The sequence below is a fragment of the Sander vitreus genome, chromosome 15, assembly GCF_031162955.1.
Source record: "Sander vitreus isolate 19-12246 chromosome 15, sanVit1, whole genome shotgun sequence".
Lineage (NCBI taxonomy): Eukaryota > Metazoa > Chordata > Actinopteri > Perciformes > Percidae > Sander > Sander vitreus.
This window is the reverse complement of record NC_135869.1, coordinates 20,431,971-20,452,079: the sequence shown is the minus strand read 5'-3', so window position 1 is coordinate 20,452,079 and position 20,109 is coordinate 20,431,971. Positions and strand designations below refer to the sequence as shown.

The 20,109-nt window shown below is 41.1% G+C and overlaps 2 protein-coding genes and 1 non-coding gene across 4 annotated transcripts; all 3 read right to left on the bottom strand.

The window, feature by feature from the left end:
- Positions 1-3,067: 3,067 nt before the first annotated feature.
- aimp2 (aminoacyl tRNA synthetase complex interacting multifunctional protein 2) lies at positions 3,068-6,736 on the bottom strand. 2 transcript variants are annotated; one of them, XM_078269981.1, is made up of 4 exons: positions 6,454-6,736; positions 5,359-5,577; positions 4,751-4,985; positions 3,068-3,909 (listed from the first exon to the last, which is right to left on the bottom strand). In XM_078269981.1, the coding sequence occupies exons 1-4, from the start codon at positions 6,580-6,582 to the stop codon at positions 3,521-3,523; spliced, it is 972 nt and encodes a 323-aa protein (XP_078126107.1). In that variant the 5' UTR covers positions 6,583-6,736; the 3' UTR covers positions 3,068-3,520. The 2 variants fall into 2 exon arrangements, with proteins under 2 accessions (XP_078126107.1, XP_078126108.1); XM_078269982.1 differs by having other exon boundaries at positions 6,568-6,736.
- An 8,114-nt stretch (positions 6,737-14,850) lies between these two features.
- pvalb8 (parvalbumin 8) lies at positions 14,851-17,168 on the bottom strand. Its single transcript, XM_078269378.1, has 4 exons — positions 17,106-17,168; positions 16,179-16,311; positions 15,484-15,593; positions 14,851-15,086 (listed from the first exon to the last, which is right to left on the bottom strand). The coding sequence occupies exons 1-4, from the start codon at positions 17,164-17,166 to the stop codon at positions 15,061-15,063; spliced, it is 330 nt and encodes a 109-aa protein (XP_078125504.1). The 5' UTR covers positions 17,167-17,168; the 3' UTR covers positions 14,851-15,060.
- Positions 17,169-19,040: 1,872 nt separating this feature from the next.
- Positions 19,041-19,112, bottom strand: trnaq-cug (transfer RNA glutamine (anticodon CUG)). The gene has a single exon. It is a non-coding gene; the product is annotated as a tRNA-Gln (tRNA).
- Positions 19,113-20,109: the final 997 nt, after the last annotated feature.

Sequence of the window (20,109 nt, the reverse complement as noted above, 5' to 3'; positions counted from 1 at the left end):
CAGATATGATTACTGTTTCAAAGAAGCCCGTGTTTGTGAGCGAGGAAGACACAGATCACACAAACGCCAACAGTTCCAGTGCTGCAGAGTCCCAAGTGTATTCCCTGCCACACATGCCCAGATGTCAGTTAAGAGCTTCCGTCTTGTCAGACTGCTGTCTGGAGACCAACAGGAGGCTGTCAGAGCATGCAAACACAGGCTCTGTGTGGACCCGAGCTGTCAAAAACATGGCACTTCTGAAGATGCCAATCCCGAGAGAGTATCAAACGCCCTGGGATTTGCTTTTTCTTCTTTTCAACATCATTGCATGTATGAATCTAAATGTATATATTCCAGTTATCTTTCGTCTTCTTCATTTCTTTAGGAAAATATATATTAAACCTCCCAGCAGTGAACTGCTCTGAAACTGCCCTCGCTGCTCCAAAGTCTATTCTGCTTGAGAGACAGGGTATTGGGATTCTATTCAACGACACATCAGCTGATAAGGGGAAAAGTAGCTTGAACAACTGGTTGCAGAGAAAGGACACGGTAAATGTGTGTAGCTGAAGGACTGCTGCAGAAATACAATATGTTAGAGGGCATGCAACCAGTTCAGAGTTGTGATTTTAAATGAAAATTGCACAATATTAATACTAATTTTCTTTATACAACCCATTACAAACATTTTCAATAATCCTTCAGATTGTAATGTCAAAATAAATTCTTGCACAACCATCAAGTCTTAGAGAGGGGTGCGTTGGATCAAAAACTCCTGACTTGAAAAGAAAACCAAAGAATCCTGCACCCTGTCCATCCCTTGAACTCACTTTTTAACGAGACGTTGCGGTCCTCAGACATTCATCATGCAAAATTCATACAGACAAACATTTAATGCGAACAGCACTATAAGGGCCATAGGCTTTTAACCAGGAATAAAACGCCAATCAGAGGACACCAGAAACATTACCGGGTATGCACAAAAAAATTATGATCAATGAGCAACACAAATTCAATACTCAGCTCTTACTATTGTCATACATAATGTTATAATTTTTTTTGCCAGTATTATAGAAAATCAGTTAACATTACACAGTAGGGACATTTAATGAGAACATGTTTACAAACCCGTATTTAGTTTGCCTTTCATGTCTTTTTCTACCTTTTATTGACCATGAACTACGTCGTGAAATATGAGATTAAAGAAAATGTGAACCGATTTTTTATATTGGCAAGATTAGCATGGTCTTTGTTTTTTTTATTGGCGGAAGTCCTAGATCTTAAAGTGCTCATATTATGCTTTTTCCCTTTCCTTTGTGTTATACTGTATATCTTTTTTGTGCACGTTATAGGTAAAAATCCCAACGTCCACCCCAAAGGGACTTACCATCTCCAACAGAAAACACTTTTTACAAACTGCTCCAAACAGCTCTATTGTAGTCCAGCCTTTACTTCCGTGATGAACATGTGTCACTTTGTAACACACGTTATAATGCTCGCCTAGCTGCTGGCTACCATGCCCTCATACTCTGCTTCTGACTGGCTAGTAGTCCTTATCTAGCTACTGCGAATAAAAATATGGAATAGAAATGTGATGCCTCACTCTGTAGCTAAAACAGAGAGCTCAACACACAGGGTGAAAAGAGGAGCTGCAGCAATGTGCAGTACAACAAAAAGTGTTTTTTTGAAAATTAAACCTATTCTGATATAACCTCTAAATACAATAATGAACCTGAAAATGAGCATAATATGAGCACTTTAAAGCTATAGTGCGTAGTTTCTGTCGCCCCCATGAGGAATTCTAAGTAATGACAACACTGTCGACGCAGCCACATGATACAAGCCTTCTGTGATCCAGCACAGCGCCCACCCCTCCTCCACGCAGTTGCTAGTAGCCAAGGAGGTCACTGAGGCTTAAAAAAAAACATGGCCTCTTCAGAAGAGGTAATTATCGTCACTCGAGTTTCTGCGCGCGATAGTCACCGCCATACTGAGAAATACAGAGTGTTGTGGAGCATGATAGGGTCCCTCTATCTTAAATGTAAAGGGCAGAACATTTTACTGTTGAAAAATAAATTTGTCACTACTCTCTGGTTGAGAAACTACAGTGGTGATGAAATCGTCTCAAAATATTTGTTGTCGTTTATCGGCCGACATGTATGCCGATACCTGCAGTGAGCTAATATTAGCTGCTGGCTGCTTTATAATTTCCAAACCATATTGCACTTACATCCTTTACTGTGTTAATGTTCTTGTTGGCTGCAGTCATCCAAAGCTCCAGGGACATGGGAGCCACGAGGAGAAGAGATCTTCCTAAGATGTGATTTCTTGTGTTTGTCATGGAAGAACCACATTTCAAGTGTTTCCCTACCTTCCACTTCTTGTATCATGGGATGAGGTGCAGCTCTGTGAAACTCTGGATAGGATCAGCAGGTGAATGAAGTTAATGAATATAAATATTATCTTTAATTTACAGATGAAGAAGCCTGCCACCTGTTGGACAAAGAGGTATACTACAGTAAATGCAACTTATTCAGTGACTTGAGAACATTTAAAAGGGGAACTATGCAGTTTTTTTGAAGCTTAATTTACCTTAACTGAACAGCTTCGGAGTCATTGGAATGGTTATATGACTTTTTTTCGGGTTGAATGGCAGTCGTCTCGCTTCCCCCTGGCGCCTGTGAGCGGAAAAACCACCCTTGCAACTTTTGGCTGGTGAGCGTCAGGAAGTATCGCGTGTCTAGGTCTCTCGCGATGTAACTAATTGCTTCACGGCACTGTACACATACATCCATTCAGAAACCGGCTAACAAGGTAGCGATGGAGTTTTTCACACCATCGTCGTGGCTGAGCCGGCAAAAAAAGCATTGTCGGAGGAACAGAGAAAGAGAAAACGGCACACTGACCGAGTGAAGAGTCAGACACAAGTAAATGTAGGAGCTGCCAAATATCTATTCTGAAGCTGTAGGGGGAGCTCTATAGAGAAACCTGCGAGCAAAAAGCGAAGATATGGCCAAAACTGCATAGCGCCTTTTTAAAATTAAAAAGTTTAAAATTCAAACAGTCGAATAAAACAAACCCCAGGCCCCAGTTCAAAGTTTGATCCAAAGTGGAAGTTTTAATGGTTTCAGAAAAAGTATTACTTTTGAAAACCCCTAGTAATACCTGTCCCCAAACATTACCACACACATTAAGAACAGGATCATGTTAGGCACAAAGTGGGTGGAAGGTGTACACAGTGCGTGTTACTTCTGTCAGTACCTTTGATTGAATCCATCACCAAGCCCTTGTCTTTACAGTCCTCTTATGCTTCCTCCCTGGCAAAGATAGCCTTAGAATCTCTTTGTTATACAAAAGCAGCATGGCAGAGACAAATACTCTTTAAGTTACTTTAACCGCCGTCAACCATATTGCTTCTACTGAGTCTTTGTCAGTTCTGTGATATATTACATTGGGGAGGAAAGCATTAGAGGGTGTTCCAGACATGGCTGGGATATTTTAATATTCTAATGCCCTTCTCTCACTTTGCCCAGGACAGCCCCAGTCACTGCAGAAATAGCTTGGCAGGGCTGAAGTGGCCCAGGTTCTCACAGGACTTGATCCAGCGCTGGACATTAGTGGGAGTAGAGGAGGCAGAGCCACTTTGCAGCACGCAGCAATAGCAGGCAATGTCGGCCAGGGAGAACTCCGGCCCGGCCAGCCAGGGGTTGCGGGTCAGAGCGGAGTTAAGGGCCCGTAGGACAGTAGCCCGCTCCTTGGCACTGCCCTCTGCCAGCTGGAAGAAAGCTGTATCCACCCAGCTGTCCACCAGTGTGGCGAGAGCAGGGTCACTGGGGTAAGGAGACAGCAGCTTAAAGAGGAAGCGCGCCACGTTGGCCTCACCCTCGATGGGACACATGTTCTGGACACTGAACTTCATCTGCAGTTTGGGGACTGTGAATTGGACAGAGCATAAACATGTTTAATGGTAAACAAGGACAGGAGCATTTACCACATATGCCAACAATTGATAACAGAGAAAAACTATTTCTATAGAAATAGCATTCTATAGACACAAGGACACTTTCAAATTTGTATGTGATTGTATGTGATGTTTAAAGCTAACAATATTGGTAATTAACTAGGGATGCACCGATACCACCGATACTTTTTTTAAGACCAAGTACAAGTACTTACATTTGGGTACTCGCTGCGAGGGTCTTTTCAGACATACAGATGATTTTGGCCTGCCCTGATATTGTTGTCAATAAGAACAAAGCAGTGTTTTCAAAGTACCGTGCCTTTTTCTATTTAAAACTCAGTGGACTGGACATTTCATTGAGCTAGTGTCAATAAAAGAAATCATACCATTCCTGATATCAAAATACTGAGTGAAGTTTAGAAAGAATGCAGAATGCTAAGTCCGATGACGTCATTCACAAGCATATTAAGTAGCCATGTGTTACCAGCTCCAGCGGAGAGGATGGTTTGTTTACGCCAGCAGCTAAGTTCACAAGATTTTGTCCAAATTGAAAGACTCGTGGCAAACTATACAAACAGACTACCAACTAACAGCTTTCGTTTTAGCTTGTTGCTGCAAACGGCTGGCATTGCTCCTCTTCCACCTCCTATACCTGCTTGACGGAGAAGTCAATGTCACGTTGCTATGAGGTGGTATTGGGTGTGGTCGAATCAAAGTAACTTTATGATTACAAGTATGAGTAAATGTGCACAGCATCAGACCGATACTGGCATCGGTATCGGTGCATCCCTATAATTAATTGGTCATCCGTACCATCTTTCCATATGAGGGTGAAGCCCAGCTGGAACATCTGGCGGGCATAGCTATCTGCATGGCGTGGGCCAAGGCAGGACAGGAGCTGTGGCGGCACACTTGTAACTGAGGAGTGGACATGGACAGTGGAGAGCACCCGATAGCGCTGGCACAGCACGCTGTGGAGCACCAGCAGGGTCAGGGGTGGCTGTGCCGGGTTAGCGTTTATGACGATGTCACGGAGAGCGCCGAGGTCCTTGTGACATGAACAAGACAATGAAGGTAAATAGGTGCAGCATCCAAATTAAAAAATAAGGCCAGTACAGCATGTACTAAAAGGCTGTAAACAGTTCACGTCCTCATGTGTGCTTCAAAACAAATTCCAATACGATTAGGTCTGTGTGGTATTTATAACTTCTAATAACAGTAATGATGGGTGTGATCAGGAAAACATCTATAGACTACGGTCACAGAAAATGCAGCCAAAGTATGTCAGTTGTAAGAAACAGAGGCATACTGTCAGTGCATGGTTCATCTAAGATGAATTCTGGCATCACTAATAAACACTGTGTCCAGTTATGCTAATACCTGGATGCAGAGCTCACTAGTATTGATCCTAGTGTTCTCACCTTGCCCAGTAGTGTGTCCAGGTCTGAGATGCCTTTGAAGGTTGTGGAGCTGGGGCTTTGGGAGGAGAGGCTGCTGCTGACTGTCAGGTCCAGATCGGCATCTGGGGTGGTCACCGTCTTGGCCAGGCCCTCCACAGCTGCTTTCAGGTCATACAGTTTTTTCATGATCTCATCCTGCCGGGCCTCCAGAGCTTTTACTGCTGGGTCCACCTCACCATTCTGGGGAGACAAAGAGAATTGCTCTTTGAAACCACAAATGGAAATTTGACGGTGTGAGCATTCACATTTTTAAAAATTTGAGCACAATCCTGCAGCAGTTTTACAACCTGGGTGTACGCTAGTGTCCCTACATTTAACTGTCCTTGCACAGATAACAAGAGGCAAGATTGAAAACATATTAAACATATCCCCAGTCAAGCTAAACAATCACACATAGAGGAATCAAAGAAAGACATTTCATGAAGAGATTTAAAAGACTAGACCTCAGGTAGATACAGTTTCAATCTTGTACCATTAGAGTAGGTTATATACTGGTAATATTTGCCACAATGTCTACCTCAGATGAGTCAACACTATACACTGCAGCTTTGGAAAAAGTATCCAGACACTTAAGTAACAAATACAACATATACCTCTGAAATAAAGTGGAGCAGGAGTATAACGTGGCTTTAAAAGCACCTTAAAAACTATAGTAACGTTACAGTACTTAGCTACATTCCACCACTACTCCGCTGAAACAAGGGTCTCCTATGTGCAGACATCATCATGTGCACTTTGATGCTTATTAATACCGACAGTGTCAGCAAATACAACAAAGAGTGGAGACAAGCTACTCTAATACGCCGCTTAATAATCTTTAAACGTTGATGATGGAGACGTAGTAATTGTTGCATCAGCCAGAACTTTGATTGCTCATTTTCCTGACAAGCTAACTTAGCTAGCTAGCCAACTTGGCTAAAGACTGCTAATGCTAATACACCGCGCGAGATGCGCGTATCAATTCGTGCGAAACAAAACGAACTGCGGGAAAGCAAAATACAAGCTAACCAGTTGGAAAAAACGAAGCTTGTCAAAATGAAATGAGTTAACAGTTACCTGAATCGCTTGTTCAGCGGTGCAGCTGTTTCCCTGCGGCGCGTGGATATTTGGTAACTTGTACATGCACGTTGGTAAATCAGTCTTTATGTGTCTTCCAGAGATGGGCTTTACCTGGTACATGGGCATGGTGGAGGACCGTTAGTGCTCTGTCAGAGACAAACAGTTAAAAACAAAAATCCCGGACACAGATGTCTTTTGGGGCTGTGTGATGTTGACAGGCAGCAGCAGCGGGTACTACCGACGCTCGCGGTTACGCAGGAAAGAGGCCGAAAGTGACGTCACATCCGGGGAAAGTAAAAGGTGGTGGTAAGTAGTTTTCATTTAATTCATTTGTTGGGGATTAGATAGTAGAGGAGCTGTTCATTTATTGTCGTTATTTTATATTCACAGAGTAGTGCTAAAATAATCCAGATTCACCACGCGCCACCATATTTCTCGCTACATGTATTGTGCACTAGAGGGCGCCACAGTATCATTTCTTACATCCTGTCTTTGTAAATTGAGTTGCAGCAAAGAAGTTGGTTGCAAGGAGATCAGCAGTCAACAGAGGAGATGGTCATACTACTGGCATGAACTTAACTTTCTTTGACATTTAACAAAGACATGACAATGAAAATTACTGTCTTGTTGTTTTCCATGCCGATGATGCTATTTCATATCTACACTACACATGGTTCAGTTCAAAAACTTAAGTAAATACATTTTTACTACTCTTAAAAAATACAAGGTTGGCTTTTTCACTTATTCCATAAATAATGGTATAATCAATAAGTATGTAGTAAAATTGTCAATTATGTAAACAGTATATGTATGTATAGCCTATATATACATGATGTATATAAATGTGACTTTGGTTCAAACCTTGTGTGTGAGTTGCATGGGCACACCTGTGTATGAGTGTGATAACACAATCACCTTTAGTACCTCCGCTTTAGAGACAGTTTAGGATGAATATAATATAAAGTGAGAGATTTCACACATACATTCCCATAGTCTACCATTTTAGTTTTCTTGTGTCTCGCCTGACATCAACATCTCTGTGATGTCTTGTGGCCAAATAGATAAACAAAGCTTTTCAGATCAAGTCAACCTGTTTCACCAATCAAAATCGATTAGCTCAGTCTAGCCTGTTATTCAATCACAAGTGATCTTTGACTCAACCTGGCAGCTCTGCTGAGGTAATAGTCGGATCTGGTGGCCAGAGTAAGACCTGAGATAGAAACTGAGACTACGGAGGGAGCTGAAACCTGACAGTTCACAGTAGTTCTTTAAATCATGTAGGAACAAGGGAGTCTGTCAGGCTGTAGGTAGCATGGGTGTAGGGTGGGGAGTGATATAGGCCTTGTAGGTGCTGACATAGATTAACAGTGTGTTAACTGATGCAACAAATACTCTGATTAGAGTTGCCTTAAAGGAATAGTTGGACATTTTTCTCTCTCTGGCAGGGAGTTAAATAAGAACAGTGATTCCACTCATTTGTCCATTAAATATGAAGCTACAGCCAGAAGCTAATTAGCGTAGTTTAGCACAAAGACTGGAAACAGGGGAACACGGCTAGCCTGGCTCTGTCCAAAAGTTTAAAAAAAATGGCCTATACCAGCTCCGCAAACTGTAGTGTAAAAGCATCAATTTGTAGTTTTACAGGGGGTTATGTGTCGGACAATTTCTTGGCTGGGAGTTGTTACTTCCTGGAGTCTTGACTGGTTGCCTGGCATCAGCTTACAGCCAAGAAAGTCCCAATAGGTCAAACTTTTGTTTTAAACACAGCTTGTTATTGGGTGTGATACACAGGTTCAGTGTAGTTATTGAATCTCACTAAGTTTAAAGATTAATATCACAGTTAAGATGCATCGTTAAAGTGCATTAAGGTCATAGAAGGAGTTTGACAGGAAGAAATTCATCATATCACTGTACATGTAGTCTATGGGTGTGCTGGGATAGGATGATGGTGGAACTCAATGCTTTTTGGTTTTAACATTTATTTGCACAGCTTTAAGGAGATTAAAGGTATATACTTATGTGTCATGTAACCTGTAATGTGTACTATTAAAAAATGAAGTGCAAAAGAAAAACATAACATTAACAGCAGTGGTAATGTTTGTAGATTACTATATTTTTAGATGCAGACAAGTCATGTTGTCTGAGTTTCTGAATGTACCATGTGTGTAATCCAAGTTTATGAAGGTTCTTTTTAGTTAACTATCTGTATGTATGTGCAGTTGTGGCATATATGGATGCTGTAAGGTGTTTACTGACCAACTCCACCTGGACACAAACATTCTTTCGTTGTCCTGTCCAACCAGACCGTTTGCCTCCATTATAGTCAAAGTAAGTTTGTCCAGGATGACTCCCGCCATCTTATCTAATTGTGCCTTCTCATTTCAAAAGTCTGCAAAGTACCTGTCTACCTCTCCATGACAGCCATTACTCAGTCTGAGGATGAGTCAGCATATGTAACAGCTGTTCAGGGGTTTAAGCAGGGTGTGGCTTTCAGTTTCAAACTTCTATGAGTCTAGTGAATAGACACAGCTCGATGTATAGCCTATAAATAAAACCTCAATTAGCGGATATATAAACAATAGGCTCAAGGCAGGGTGGAAATAGATTTCTAGAAATTGCCTTGCACAGATACTGTGTGTGTGTCAGGAGTGGCCATTGATATGTGCATGGCCTATCATTCATTAATGAAGGGTAGCTGCACGCAGACATCATACGTAGTGGCTCAGGACTAATGCTTGTAGGGGAACAGAGGCAGTGCTGTCATCCCCTGCATTATGGATAGAGTTCCTGCGCAGAGCTCACAAAGCCCATTCAGTCATTCTAACACGCCAGTTAAATCTTTTACGATGTTCCTCCCTGTTCAGACTATCAGGTAGCAATATAGTCTGATACCTCCAGGCTCCAAAAGACTGGAAATAAGTCAAAATATGATCAGGGTTTGTCATAGCAGATGCGGGATGCACAGCGGAAGTCCACATGGTTCAACTTCCCATTACCTCATCTGCTTGAGAACTTCTGTTTGGTTTCAATTGAAGATGGGATGCACATTAAAGTTTTACACAGACTTAATCAGTAAGGTGAGCCTGATGCTCCTTTCTTGATATGAGTTTTTGGTGACAATGAAGCGAGGGCATCAATTATTGAAGTGCCAAGCAGACAAGCAGGCTATAGTCTATGTGGCCATCCTAAAAATGCAGACGGATTGCATGGTACAGTATTAGCAATAGCACAAAATGTACCATAATACTATTGCAATCAAAAAGTTAGGTTTGCTGGCTTACTTTATTTCTTCTAATAGTGAATCCTTTGTTTGTTACCTAATGCTGCATCATCATTTTTGAAGGGTACTCCTAACTGCTGCTACTGCTATTACCTTAATTTCCATTATTCTTACAATACAACACCCTACCTACACTGTAAATCCAGATTTAGTTGTAATTAAACTTTTTAGTGGTCACTACTTGTTCTTTCAAGTTTTGTTAAAAACCATAGGCATTACTAAATCACATTAGTTGTTTGTAATAATCATCTTAAGTATGCAGTGCACAGATCATATTAAGTAAAGATAACTAAGGATGTTAAATTTCTGTATGGGAGGGCCGGGGTCATTTGATTGTTCCGCGCTAAAAGCGGTGCAAAAGCTCATGGGAAAAGTACAGATGCTGGTCATATAATTAGAATATCATGAAAAAGTTGATTTATTTCAGTAATTCCATTCAAAAAGTGAAACTTGTATAATGTATACATTCATTCCACACAGACTGATATATTTCAAGTGTTTATTTCTTTTAATTTAAAGACAACTAATGAAAACCCCAAATTCAGTATCTCAGAAAATTAGAATATTGTGATAAGGTTCAATATTGAAGACACCTGGTGCCACACTCTAATCAGCTAATTAACTCAAAACACCTGCAAAGGCCTTTAAATGGTCCCTCAGTCTAGTTCTGTAGGCTACACAATCATGGGGAAGACTGCTGACTTGACAGCTGTCCAAAAGACAACCATTGACACCTTGTACAAGGGGGACAAGACACAAAAGGTCATTGCTAAAGAGGCTGGCTGGTCACAGAGCTCTGTGTCCAAGCACATTAATAGAGAGGCGAAGGGAAGGAAAAGATGTGGTAGAAAGAAGTGTACAAGCAATAGGGATAACTGCACCCTGGAGAGGATTGTGAAACAAAACCCATTCAAAAATGTGGGGAGATTCACAAAGAGTGGACTGCAGCTGGAGTCAGTGCTTCAAGAACCACCACGCACAGATGTATGCAAGACATGGGTTTCAGCTGTCGCATTCCTTGTGTCAAGCCACTCCTGAACAAGACACAGCGTCAGGAGTGTCTCGCCTGGGCTAAAGACAAAAAGGACTGGACTGCTGCTGAGTGGTCCAAAGTTATGTTCTCTGATGAAAGTACATTTTGCATTTCCTTTGGAAATCAAGGTCCCAGAGTCTGGAGGAAGAGAGGAGAGGCACAGAATCCACGTTGCTTGAAGTCCAGTGTAAAGTTTCCACAGTCAGTGATAGTTTAGGGTGCCATGTCATCTGCTGGTGTTGGTCCACTATGTTTTCTGAGGTCCAGGGTCAACGCAGCCGTCTACCAGGAAGTTTTAGAGCACTTCATGCTTCCTGCTGCTGACCAACTTTATGGAGATGCAGATTTCATTTTCCTACAGGATTTGGCACCTGCACACAGTGCCAAAGCTACCAGTACCTGGTTTAAGGACCATGGTATCCCTGTTAATTGGCCAGCAAACTCTCCTGACCTTAACCCTATAGAAAATCTATGGGGTATTGTGAAGAGGATGATGCGATGCACCAGACCCAACAATGCAGAAGAGCTGAAGGCCACTATCAGAGCAACCTGGGCTCTCATAACATCGACTCCATGCCACGCCGCATTGCTGCAGTAATTCAGGCAAAAGGAGCCCCAACTAAGTATTGAGTGCTGTACATGCTCATACTTTTCATGTTCATACTTGTCAGTTGGCCAACATTTCTAAAAATCCTTTTTTGTATTGGTCTTAAGTAATATTCTAATTTTCGGAGATACTGAATTTGGGATTTTCATTAGTTGTCAGTTATAATATCACAATTAAAAGAAATGAACATTTGAAATATATCACTCTGTGTGTGATGAATGAATATAATATACAAATTTCACTTTTTGAATGGAATTACTGACATATATCAACTTTTTCATGATATTCTAATTATATGACCAGCACCTGTATATATGTTCTGAACGGTTTCTGTCCCAGTTAAAGTGTGTATTAATAATGTTCTGTTAATGTTTTGGGTGTGCATTTATATTCTCTTGATTTAAGTTTTGTATGGTTGATTTAGTGTTCATATTTATGGAGCGGGGGAAGGGGAACGACTGATGGGGTCTGGGCAGTGAGGAAGCATATGGTCAAACAGATCCATGCAGAGCACATCGGTAATTACTATATGCATTGTCATCCTGTCTGTTTTACTGGAATTAATGTATTGAATACATCCTTCTTAACACTATACTGTTATAAAGAAAAAAACATAAGTTTGAATTCTTACTATAGTTTTGATAAGTAGAGCCTAATGTTTCATATTTATTAAATTCCATGTAACATATGTTTACTACTGATTTTTAGTAATGACTACTTATATGAATGTGATTTGTCTACTGCATCAAACTACCAGTCTGTGCTAATACAACTTGACTTGTTAAGTTTCACCTTGTCTAAAAACTTAAACGGTTTAAGGCAACGGGTTTCCACGCAAATTTCTAGTAAAGTCAACTAATTCGGGATAACAGTGTATATGTACATCATATCATATACAGAATATTTGAGAGATACTGGTAATTAGTGATATTCCCCATCCCCAAACTATATGTTTCAAATGACATGACCCCAGGTACATGATTTATCATATTACTTAGATTTACCCTACTGCTTGAAGTTAAACTTAACAAAATGATAGCTTGTTAACTCCTGTTTCAAAGAAGCTTTAAACTAGTATGTTACATCTAAATTTCTGTTTTAGCTGTTGGCAGATGATAGAGCAAACTTTTAATGACAAAACTGTAAAATACTATCAAGACCTCCTCTATATTCACCTGCAACTGCTGTTGTTTTTAATTTTCTTCACGTTGTCAGCCCACCAGGACTGTTGGACATTATTGGCCTATCCGAGCAGCACTGTCCTAGAGAGAAACAGAGCTACAGTGACTCTCTCTCTCTGTCTCTCTCTGTCTCTCTCTCTCTCTCTCTCTCGCTCTCTCTCTCTCCACCCTTGAGTCCAGGTAATCTGCTTGTCACATTATCTTGTACTGCTGTCCTACGGCTGCACATCCAGCAGTCAGCGTCAACCTGTTGGCTCACATTACCTTCCTGTTTACCACTCGCTTCTACTGACCTGCAGTCATGCCTTAACACTGTGTGTCCCCTGGCCTGTGTGATCCATTGGCTTCCCCAACCTTGTCCCGCTTTCAACCGTGTACCCCCCACTCCCATTCTCGCTCCTCCACTCCATGTCTGCAGAGATGCAAATCAGAAACGGATAACAGCATATGTGGCTGCATGGTGATCTAATTAGCGCGGTGTCTCTCTGCATGTCCAGTACTTGGGTCCTGATAGACAACATTTTTTCTGTAAATGTGTTTAATCAATATTCTCTAATATTCATATACATGTTAAAGCAAACTTCAGGCAAGAGGAATCTTGGGGTTTTAATAAAATGCATTTGGTTTAGTTCATGACTTCTTACATAATGAGGATTACGAAACTTAATTGCAATCTCTTGCAGGGTCGCTCTAACTTTGTCTTTGCTCATACTCCTGTCCATAATTGTGACCTGCAGGATCTCAAAAGCTTGTTTCACTCTATGTTAGGTATTTTACAGTGAATGTTAAGTTTTTGTCTTTAGTCACATTGCTGCACTTTGATTGCAAAAAACTCAATAATTTATACTTAATGATTTATGGATTTTTCTTATATTGAGATATAGAAATTACTGATATTGCCTGAAACATGAAACACATTTAAACATGTTAAATTGCTAAGGAATCGGTCAATCACTTCATAGCGACAGTAAAATGTATAATATGACAAGACACACACAGGCAGTATGCTCCTGGCCGCAGAAGGAAAACTCTGAAAACCTCTATCATTATTACAGCACATCAGCTAAAACCAAGCAGCAGTTTTATGACTTCACATCCTAAACTTCATGCTAATAGCAGGGTATGCCCTATAGTTCTGAGTAGCAGGTGTCTGCTGTAATAGTCAGGTTCTCCCTGTAATATACAGGTCATTAAAATGACACTTAGGTGTAACCACTGGAAGAACGTGTGGTACTGTATTTTGGCGCCTCTAGTGGGTGGGTAAATAGTGAAGTAGTTTTTAAGTTTAATCCCATGAATCCTGTAAGTGCAGAGCATTAAAAAGCTGTGCGCTATTTCAAGTCTCTTGGAGGAGGGTTAGGGTTAGGTATCAAGGAGACCTGGCAAAAGAGTACATTTAAGGCTAGCATCCTCAGCTATAGCATTCTGCAGAGTCTGCATCTTCTTCTGTGCATCGCACACATACACAAACACACACCACACCACACGTCATCTATGTCTGATCTCATATTCGATTGGGTTTCTTTTGTGTGTGTGTGTGTGTGTGTGTGTGTGTGTGTGCACGTGCGTGCATGTGTTTTGTTGATCTAGCCTGAGCCGCACCAAAGTTCAAATGGGTTTATTTACAAAGCTGAGGTCAGGTGTCACTTGATCCAGCCGTGGTGACACTCAGGTGGTCATCAAGGTCACATCCTCTGTTTTTTCCCTGTGCTAGCTCTTTCAATCTACCTTTCTCTCTCTCTCTCTCTCGCTCTCTCTCTCTCTCTCTCACACACACACACACACACACACACACACACACACACACACACACACACAGACAAACATGCACTGTAAATACACCTCAATCAAAAACCCTGTGTTTTTAGGACAAGTCCCACTCATTCTCATATACCTGACACTGTCTGACATTCAGTCTCATTTACCGCTGTGTTCAATATGGGTAAGTGAAGATTCAAGGACTACACAGAACTGTGAAAAAAGTGCTGTGGCTGTGTGTTTGTTTTGTGCATAGGCACGTCTGTATGTACATATGTGGATATCTACTTCCCTAAGGGTTAATTAGACTGTATTTTCATGTGAAACATTTCAACATGCCATATAATACAGTATATTTTTCTGCCATGCCACCCTGTTTTATCTCAGACCACATCTGACTAGAAGACATACAGACACCAACAAAGATGTACACTTGAATAGAAATCATGAAACGTAGCCAGAGGATTGGGATTTTATTCTTTTATTTTCTCTGTAATTTGGTAAATTTTACATTTATTTGGGAAATACAGGTTTATGATCTGTCTAAAAACTTGTGAAAAAGAAGAAAAAAAACTAAAATCATGATGTGACTGTCTGTGAACCAGAACAAGTCTTGCAATAAAAATAAATAAAAAGAATCAAAAGGTTTAATCTAACCAGATGGAAAATGATTGACGATGATTGAAGAAGTGGAATAGGAGCAGGTTGGTGGGGTCAGATCAACTTGGAGATGAAGTCCAGTTGTTTAGGACAAGACCATGGCCTGGAACTCTGTGGAGAAAATAAACAGCATTAGTAAGATGATGATTGACCTCATGTGTCTCTAAAATATGGCTATTTAGGTATATTTAGTAACAAGAAAGATACAAAACCATTAGAGCGAGAGAGCTGGCATGGTGATTAGGGTTCTGTGCTCTCAAGTTAGCAGCATTTCATTGACACGATTTGTCTCATCAATTAAACAAATTCACAAATCTAATGTCACAAATGGTCGATAGAAGACAAGCAGACTACTCTAGGAATACAGCGGATTTAGTCAATCTGCATTTTTATTGAAAATGTAAAAAATATGGAGAAGTGTTTTCTAAGTATTGGGGTGTTCTAGTCACACATACACACATGCATGTCTTGCACAATGGGTATATCAAATAGGTGTGGATTTGCTCACCGTCTGCTCCAATCTTGCCGTCACTGTCGTCATCACAAGCACACATGAAGCCCTTGGTCTCCTTGTCTGTCAGGACGCGAGCTCCAGGGGAAAACCTCTGGAGGAAAAACCTGGTATACACAGAGCAAACTTCAAGTTAGAGGTAACAACTAGATGAAAAGCAGTAGCCACAAAGGCAGAAATCGGAAACTAACACTGATCCAATCTGTCACGTGATGTGTATTGCTGCACAGAGATTTTTTAGTTAGTAGACAGTCTCTTACAATGGTTACAATGGCCCGCGTTAACAGTCCCAGTCAGGAGCGATTCTAGGATCAGACCTTCAGGGGGGCTCAGCCCCTAATGAGAATGTAACGCAGATACAGTGCCTTGCAAAAGAGTTTTTAATAATTATTATAATTTTTAGGGGGGCTGAGATGAAATGTAGGCTTGAGCCCCCCTAAAAAGGGTCTAAAATCGCTAATGGTCCAAGTCCCATGTCATCCCTGAAAACCTAATAGATAAATGAATAAACTAATGATAGACTGGCCTCCCCTTTACTACATTCCTTCTCGAACAACAATATCGTAAAAAACTGAATAGAAAGGTGACTGTTTTCCATGAAGACGTCTAATCTCTCCTCCCGATTGAGGGTCTATTAGATCCTGAGCACACAAAAACAAAGGCTGTAGTTAGTAAACTGGCTGCTCCCTCACTTGAGCTCTTCCTCCTCCACAAAACCACTGGCATCATTGTCCAGGATCCCGAAAACCTTCTTCACATCCTGCGGGCTCTTCTTGTTGAGGCCACACAACTGGAAAAACTTCTTGGGGCAGAAGGAGTCTGGTGCTGGAGGAGAATATAGAGAGCAGAGTCAGGAACAACACGAGGAACTATAAGCAATATCAGCAAATCTTCCAACAATTTATGTCAGTTTAAATTGTGGAGACAGAAAAGATTGGTCTTGAATGTTCTCTGTGGATTTTCTTTTACATTTTAATTTAATTATAAGAAGAATTCTTAACTTGGCCCTATATATTTTATATGTCAACAATAGTCTTTCAGTAGGCTCTCATACAGTGGTGGAATGTAACTAAGTACATTTACTCAAGTACTGTACTTAAGTACAAATTTGAGGTACTTTACTTGAGTCTTTTCTTTTCATGCCACTTTCTACTTCTACTCCACTACATTTCAGAGATAAATATTGTACTTTTTACTCCACTACATTAATCTGACAGCTTTAGTTACTAACTTCTTTATAAATTAAGATTTTTGCACATTGTTTTGTTATCAATTAAACTACCCAACAATATACAGGCCTACAAGTCCAGCTGAAATGATTAGCCGATTAATCACTTAATTGATTGACAGAACTGTTTTGATCATTTCCAGTTTCTAAAATGTGAGGATTTTTCTGCATTGACTACTTTACGTACATTTTTCTGATGTTACTTACATTCAGTGTGGTATTAGTACTTTTACTTAAGTAAAGGACCTGAATACTTCTGCCACCACTGCTCTCATTTACAGAGACAACCCTATTGTCTGGCGACTGCCGGCTCCAGTACAAAGACTGTATAGAATATAAAAGATAAAGATCTAAGGAAGAGAGCAATAATGATATTGGTGGAAGATGATACCTTGGCAGTCCTTGAGAGCACTGTCAATGGCATCAGCGGAAAGGATAGATGAGAGAGACATTTTATTCCTGTAGGAGGAACAACCATGGTGAATTATTAACACATTTAGCCAGGTACAGTAGCAAACCCTCTAACTTGACACTGAGGGAGAGCAAAATGTGTCCAGGTGACTATGCTGACACTAAGAAGTCAGTGCAGTAAACTGGCAATAAATCTCAAAAAGTTCTAATGAATGGCATAATATAAAAGAATCTCTTTTTTCAAATACTCTCATCAAACATGATAGAAATAACTTTTACACCAACAAGTCTCCCCTTTTACACACCCAATTATTTCCCCTATCATCTAACTAAGGCAGCCTCTGAAGTGCCTTAAATACACAAGAGCCAGAACATCTGTCTACAAAATATTTTTAGAATTAAATATATTGGCCACTTCCCGTCAAAAGCCACCTTTCTGAATCTACAAAGCAACTTACCGTGTTTAGGGGGTTCTCGCCTGGTCGGTGATCCAGCAGAGAGGTAAGGCTATGTGGTGACTACTGTCTGTCAAGGCGGATTTATATAGGTCCGATTGCAGTGACAAAAGGGATTGCTTGAGTTACCTGTCTATGGATCAAATTCTAACTGCCCGCCCCTGATCCAATTTCTCAGCTAACGAATTAACCTTTACTATTTATAACGCCCAGGGGCTGAGAAAGCAGACCGTGGACATTTGTAACGCCCTTGTAAATAGCAAATTAAGTTAAAAAGCGCGTTCTTCTCCGAATCCACCACTCCCTCCTCTCATCACTGTGCCCCTCCTCCTCTCACCTCTAGAATTATACAGTACTGTAAATGCAGGAAGGCTGTAATGTAACAGCAACCTCTCTCTCTATCTCTCTGTCTCTCTCTCTCCTTTTCTCCCTCTCTTGCTGTTTCTGCCCCCCTTCCCCCACCCTTACCCTTTTAGACAGATATCCTTTTACAGGCAGCAGTCCCAAAACGAACCATCTGAGCCACATCCCCTGCAAATATGCCCTTATCATTACATTTGAGGTAAGTTATGGGAAATAAAAAATGTCAGCTGACATTGAACCCTTCATGTAATATTTGTTTGCAGAAGGAACATGTGTCTCCTGCAAGACAATATTGAGTCACCTATGAAGTCAACCCATACACAACCTCTTTGTGTCTGGTGCACTGGCATTCTGTGGTGCTTCACCTGATCTGCCTTGGACATGAAACATCTACCTGCCCTGTTTGCTTAGATGCAGATTCACAACAGATGGGTATCAGATTATTTCCAATCAAATCTAATATAACTCCAAACACACGTAACTGTTCATCATTGAATGTCAGGGACTCCGGTGCTTTATAACCTTCTCGTATTGACAGGGGGGACAGTGTTGCTAAATTGCTTTGTCAGCTGTGCTGATTAAGGGACCAGAGGTCACCCTCTGTGTCCCATCCTGCAATGATGGTGATGATGATGATGCATAATGTTCCAGGTATTCACATGCACCATTTAAATAGAGGTATAGCAGTCAGAGGTCACTTAGGGCTGAGCACTGGCTTCATTTCTACTGATCATTTCTCCCATTTGGTCACTTTGTTTCTTCCGGCGCAGTACACACTCATCTGTCCAATTTGTCCAGTTGCAAAAGGACCAATTCAGGTTCTCTTTTCCGAGGGCATTTGTGGCCTCCAGCAGGGCCGACACACAAACACATTCAGGGGTCATTAAGCACATTCCTGGGAGAGTGTTCACTGCAGCAGCAGCACACCGAAAAAAAAAAGGTTATTTCTCTCCATGACATAAGGTTAGTTAGAGGTGTGCATTTGCAGCAGTGTGTGGGGGAAGAGAGTGACAAACAGACACGCCATTCTGGAAATAGTTTGTGAACATTTCTTTTACGTAAATACTGATCAGTACAGCAACAGTCAATATATAAACAGGTCCCACCGAGATTTGAACTCGGATCGCTGGATTCAGAGTCCAGAGTGCTAACCATTACACCATGGAACCGCTGAAGACATGGGAACATCACCACGTCTATACAAAAAAAGCCCCCGGACATTTTTTTTTTCAAATTAGAAGTCAGCCACTATTCTGTATGTGCGTGCTTGAGTGCGTGGGGCACAGACGATTGTTGGTAGCGCTGCTCTGCTCTCCCACACGCGTCAGCTGGCGACCGTGAACTGCAGGTAATGTTGGCCTGCAGGTGCGGGTGATAGTTAAACATTATCTAGGCTGTAGGCCTGAAGACAGAAAACGAAGTTAATTAGAAATCAGCCGAAATAGGCTACATTTCATTCATTCATTTCATTGTATTGTTAGGTGACACATTAATTCTAAGAACACGTGTTTCGGGCATGAACTTTACGCACAGTGTGCAGCTTTTTGTTTAATTCATGGGCAACATCTTGGTGTCTTTCATGAGTAAAAGCTTTTATCGCCGGCATTTCGTCATTGTCAACCCTTCCTAAACCTAATCCCGGTGCCAATTTGGGGCCCCTCTACAAGTGATGTCTGATAGGGAGGTTGTACTACTGAAGCTGGACGTCTTTGAAACTCAATCATCCCAGACTTTGTGTGAAAAAGAGACTGAGGACGACTTTACCTAAACCCAGTGCATGATGTCATGCGCCATATTGATAGCCTACCTTACAGACTATAGGCTACTGTTACTGAGCGATCATTTATTCATTTAGGCCCTGCATTTGCTAATGTTCTTTACGAGCTTCACTCATCACGCTATAGATTTGCCGAGAGGACGATCCTCCCTTCTTGCAATATATGAGGAGTCCTTACTTTGTGAATCCAAGCGGTTGTGTTTATTTATAAACTTCCATAAACCATGTGGAACTCATTCTTTCTAGCCTCGTTCGGTTCGGTTACTGTTTGTTTTTCGGAAAAATAACTGTCAGACCGTCCCTCCATTACCTGGCAACACTTCAACATGTCAATCTCTGCACGTCAGTCTCAAAATCAATGTTTAAATAATGTTTTTCTTAATTAAAAT

What these genes read in the sequence shown, in the direction of transcription:
- aimp2 (XM_078269981.1), bottom strand. Translation starts at nt 6,582, where the DNA reads ATGCCCATGTACCAGGTAAAGCCCATCTCTGGAAGACACATAAAGACT. An exon ending in CCGCTGAACAAGCGATTCAG is followed by an intron (nt 5,578 to 6,453) that starts GTAACTGTTAAC and finishes TTGTCTCCCCAG; the next exon opens with AATGGTGAGGTGGACCCAGC. An exon ending in CACCCTCATATGGAAAGATG is followed by an intron (nt 3,910 to 4,750) that starts GTACGGATGACC and finishes TCCAATTCACAG; the next exon opens with TCCCCAAACTGCAGATGAAG.
- pvalb8 (XM_078269378.1), bottom strand. Translation starts at nt 17,166, where the DNA reads ATGTCTCTCTCATCTATCCTTTCCGCTGATGCCATTGACAGTGCTCTC. An exon ending in TGCTCTCAAGGACTGCCAAG is followed by an intron (nt 16,312 to 17,105) that starts GTATCATCTTCC and finishes ATTCTCCTCCAG; the next exon opens with CACCAGACTCCTTCTGCCCC. An exon ending in CGGCAAGATTGGAGCAGACG is followed by an intron (nt 15,087 to 15,483) that starts GTGAGCAAATCC and finishes TTTTCTCCACAG; the next exon opens with AGTTCCAGGCCATGGTCTTG.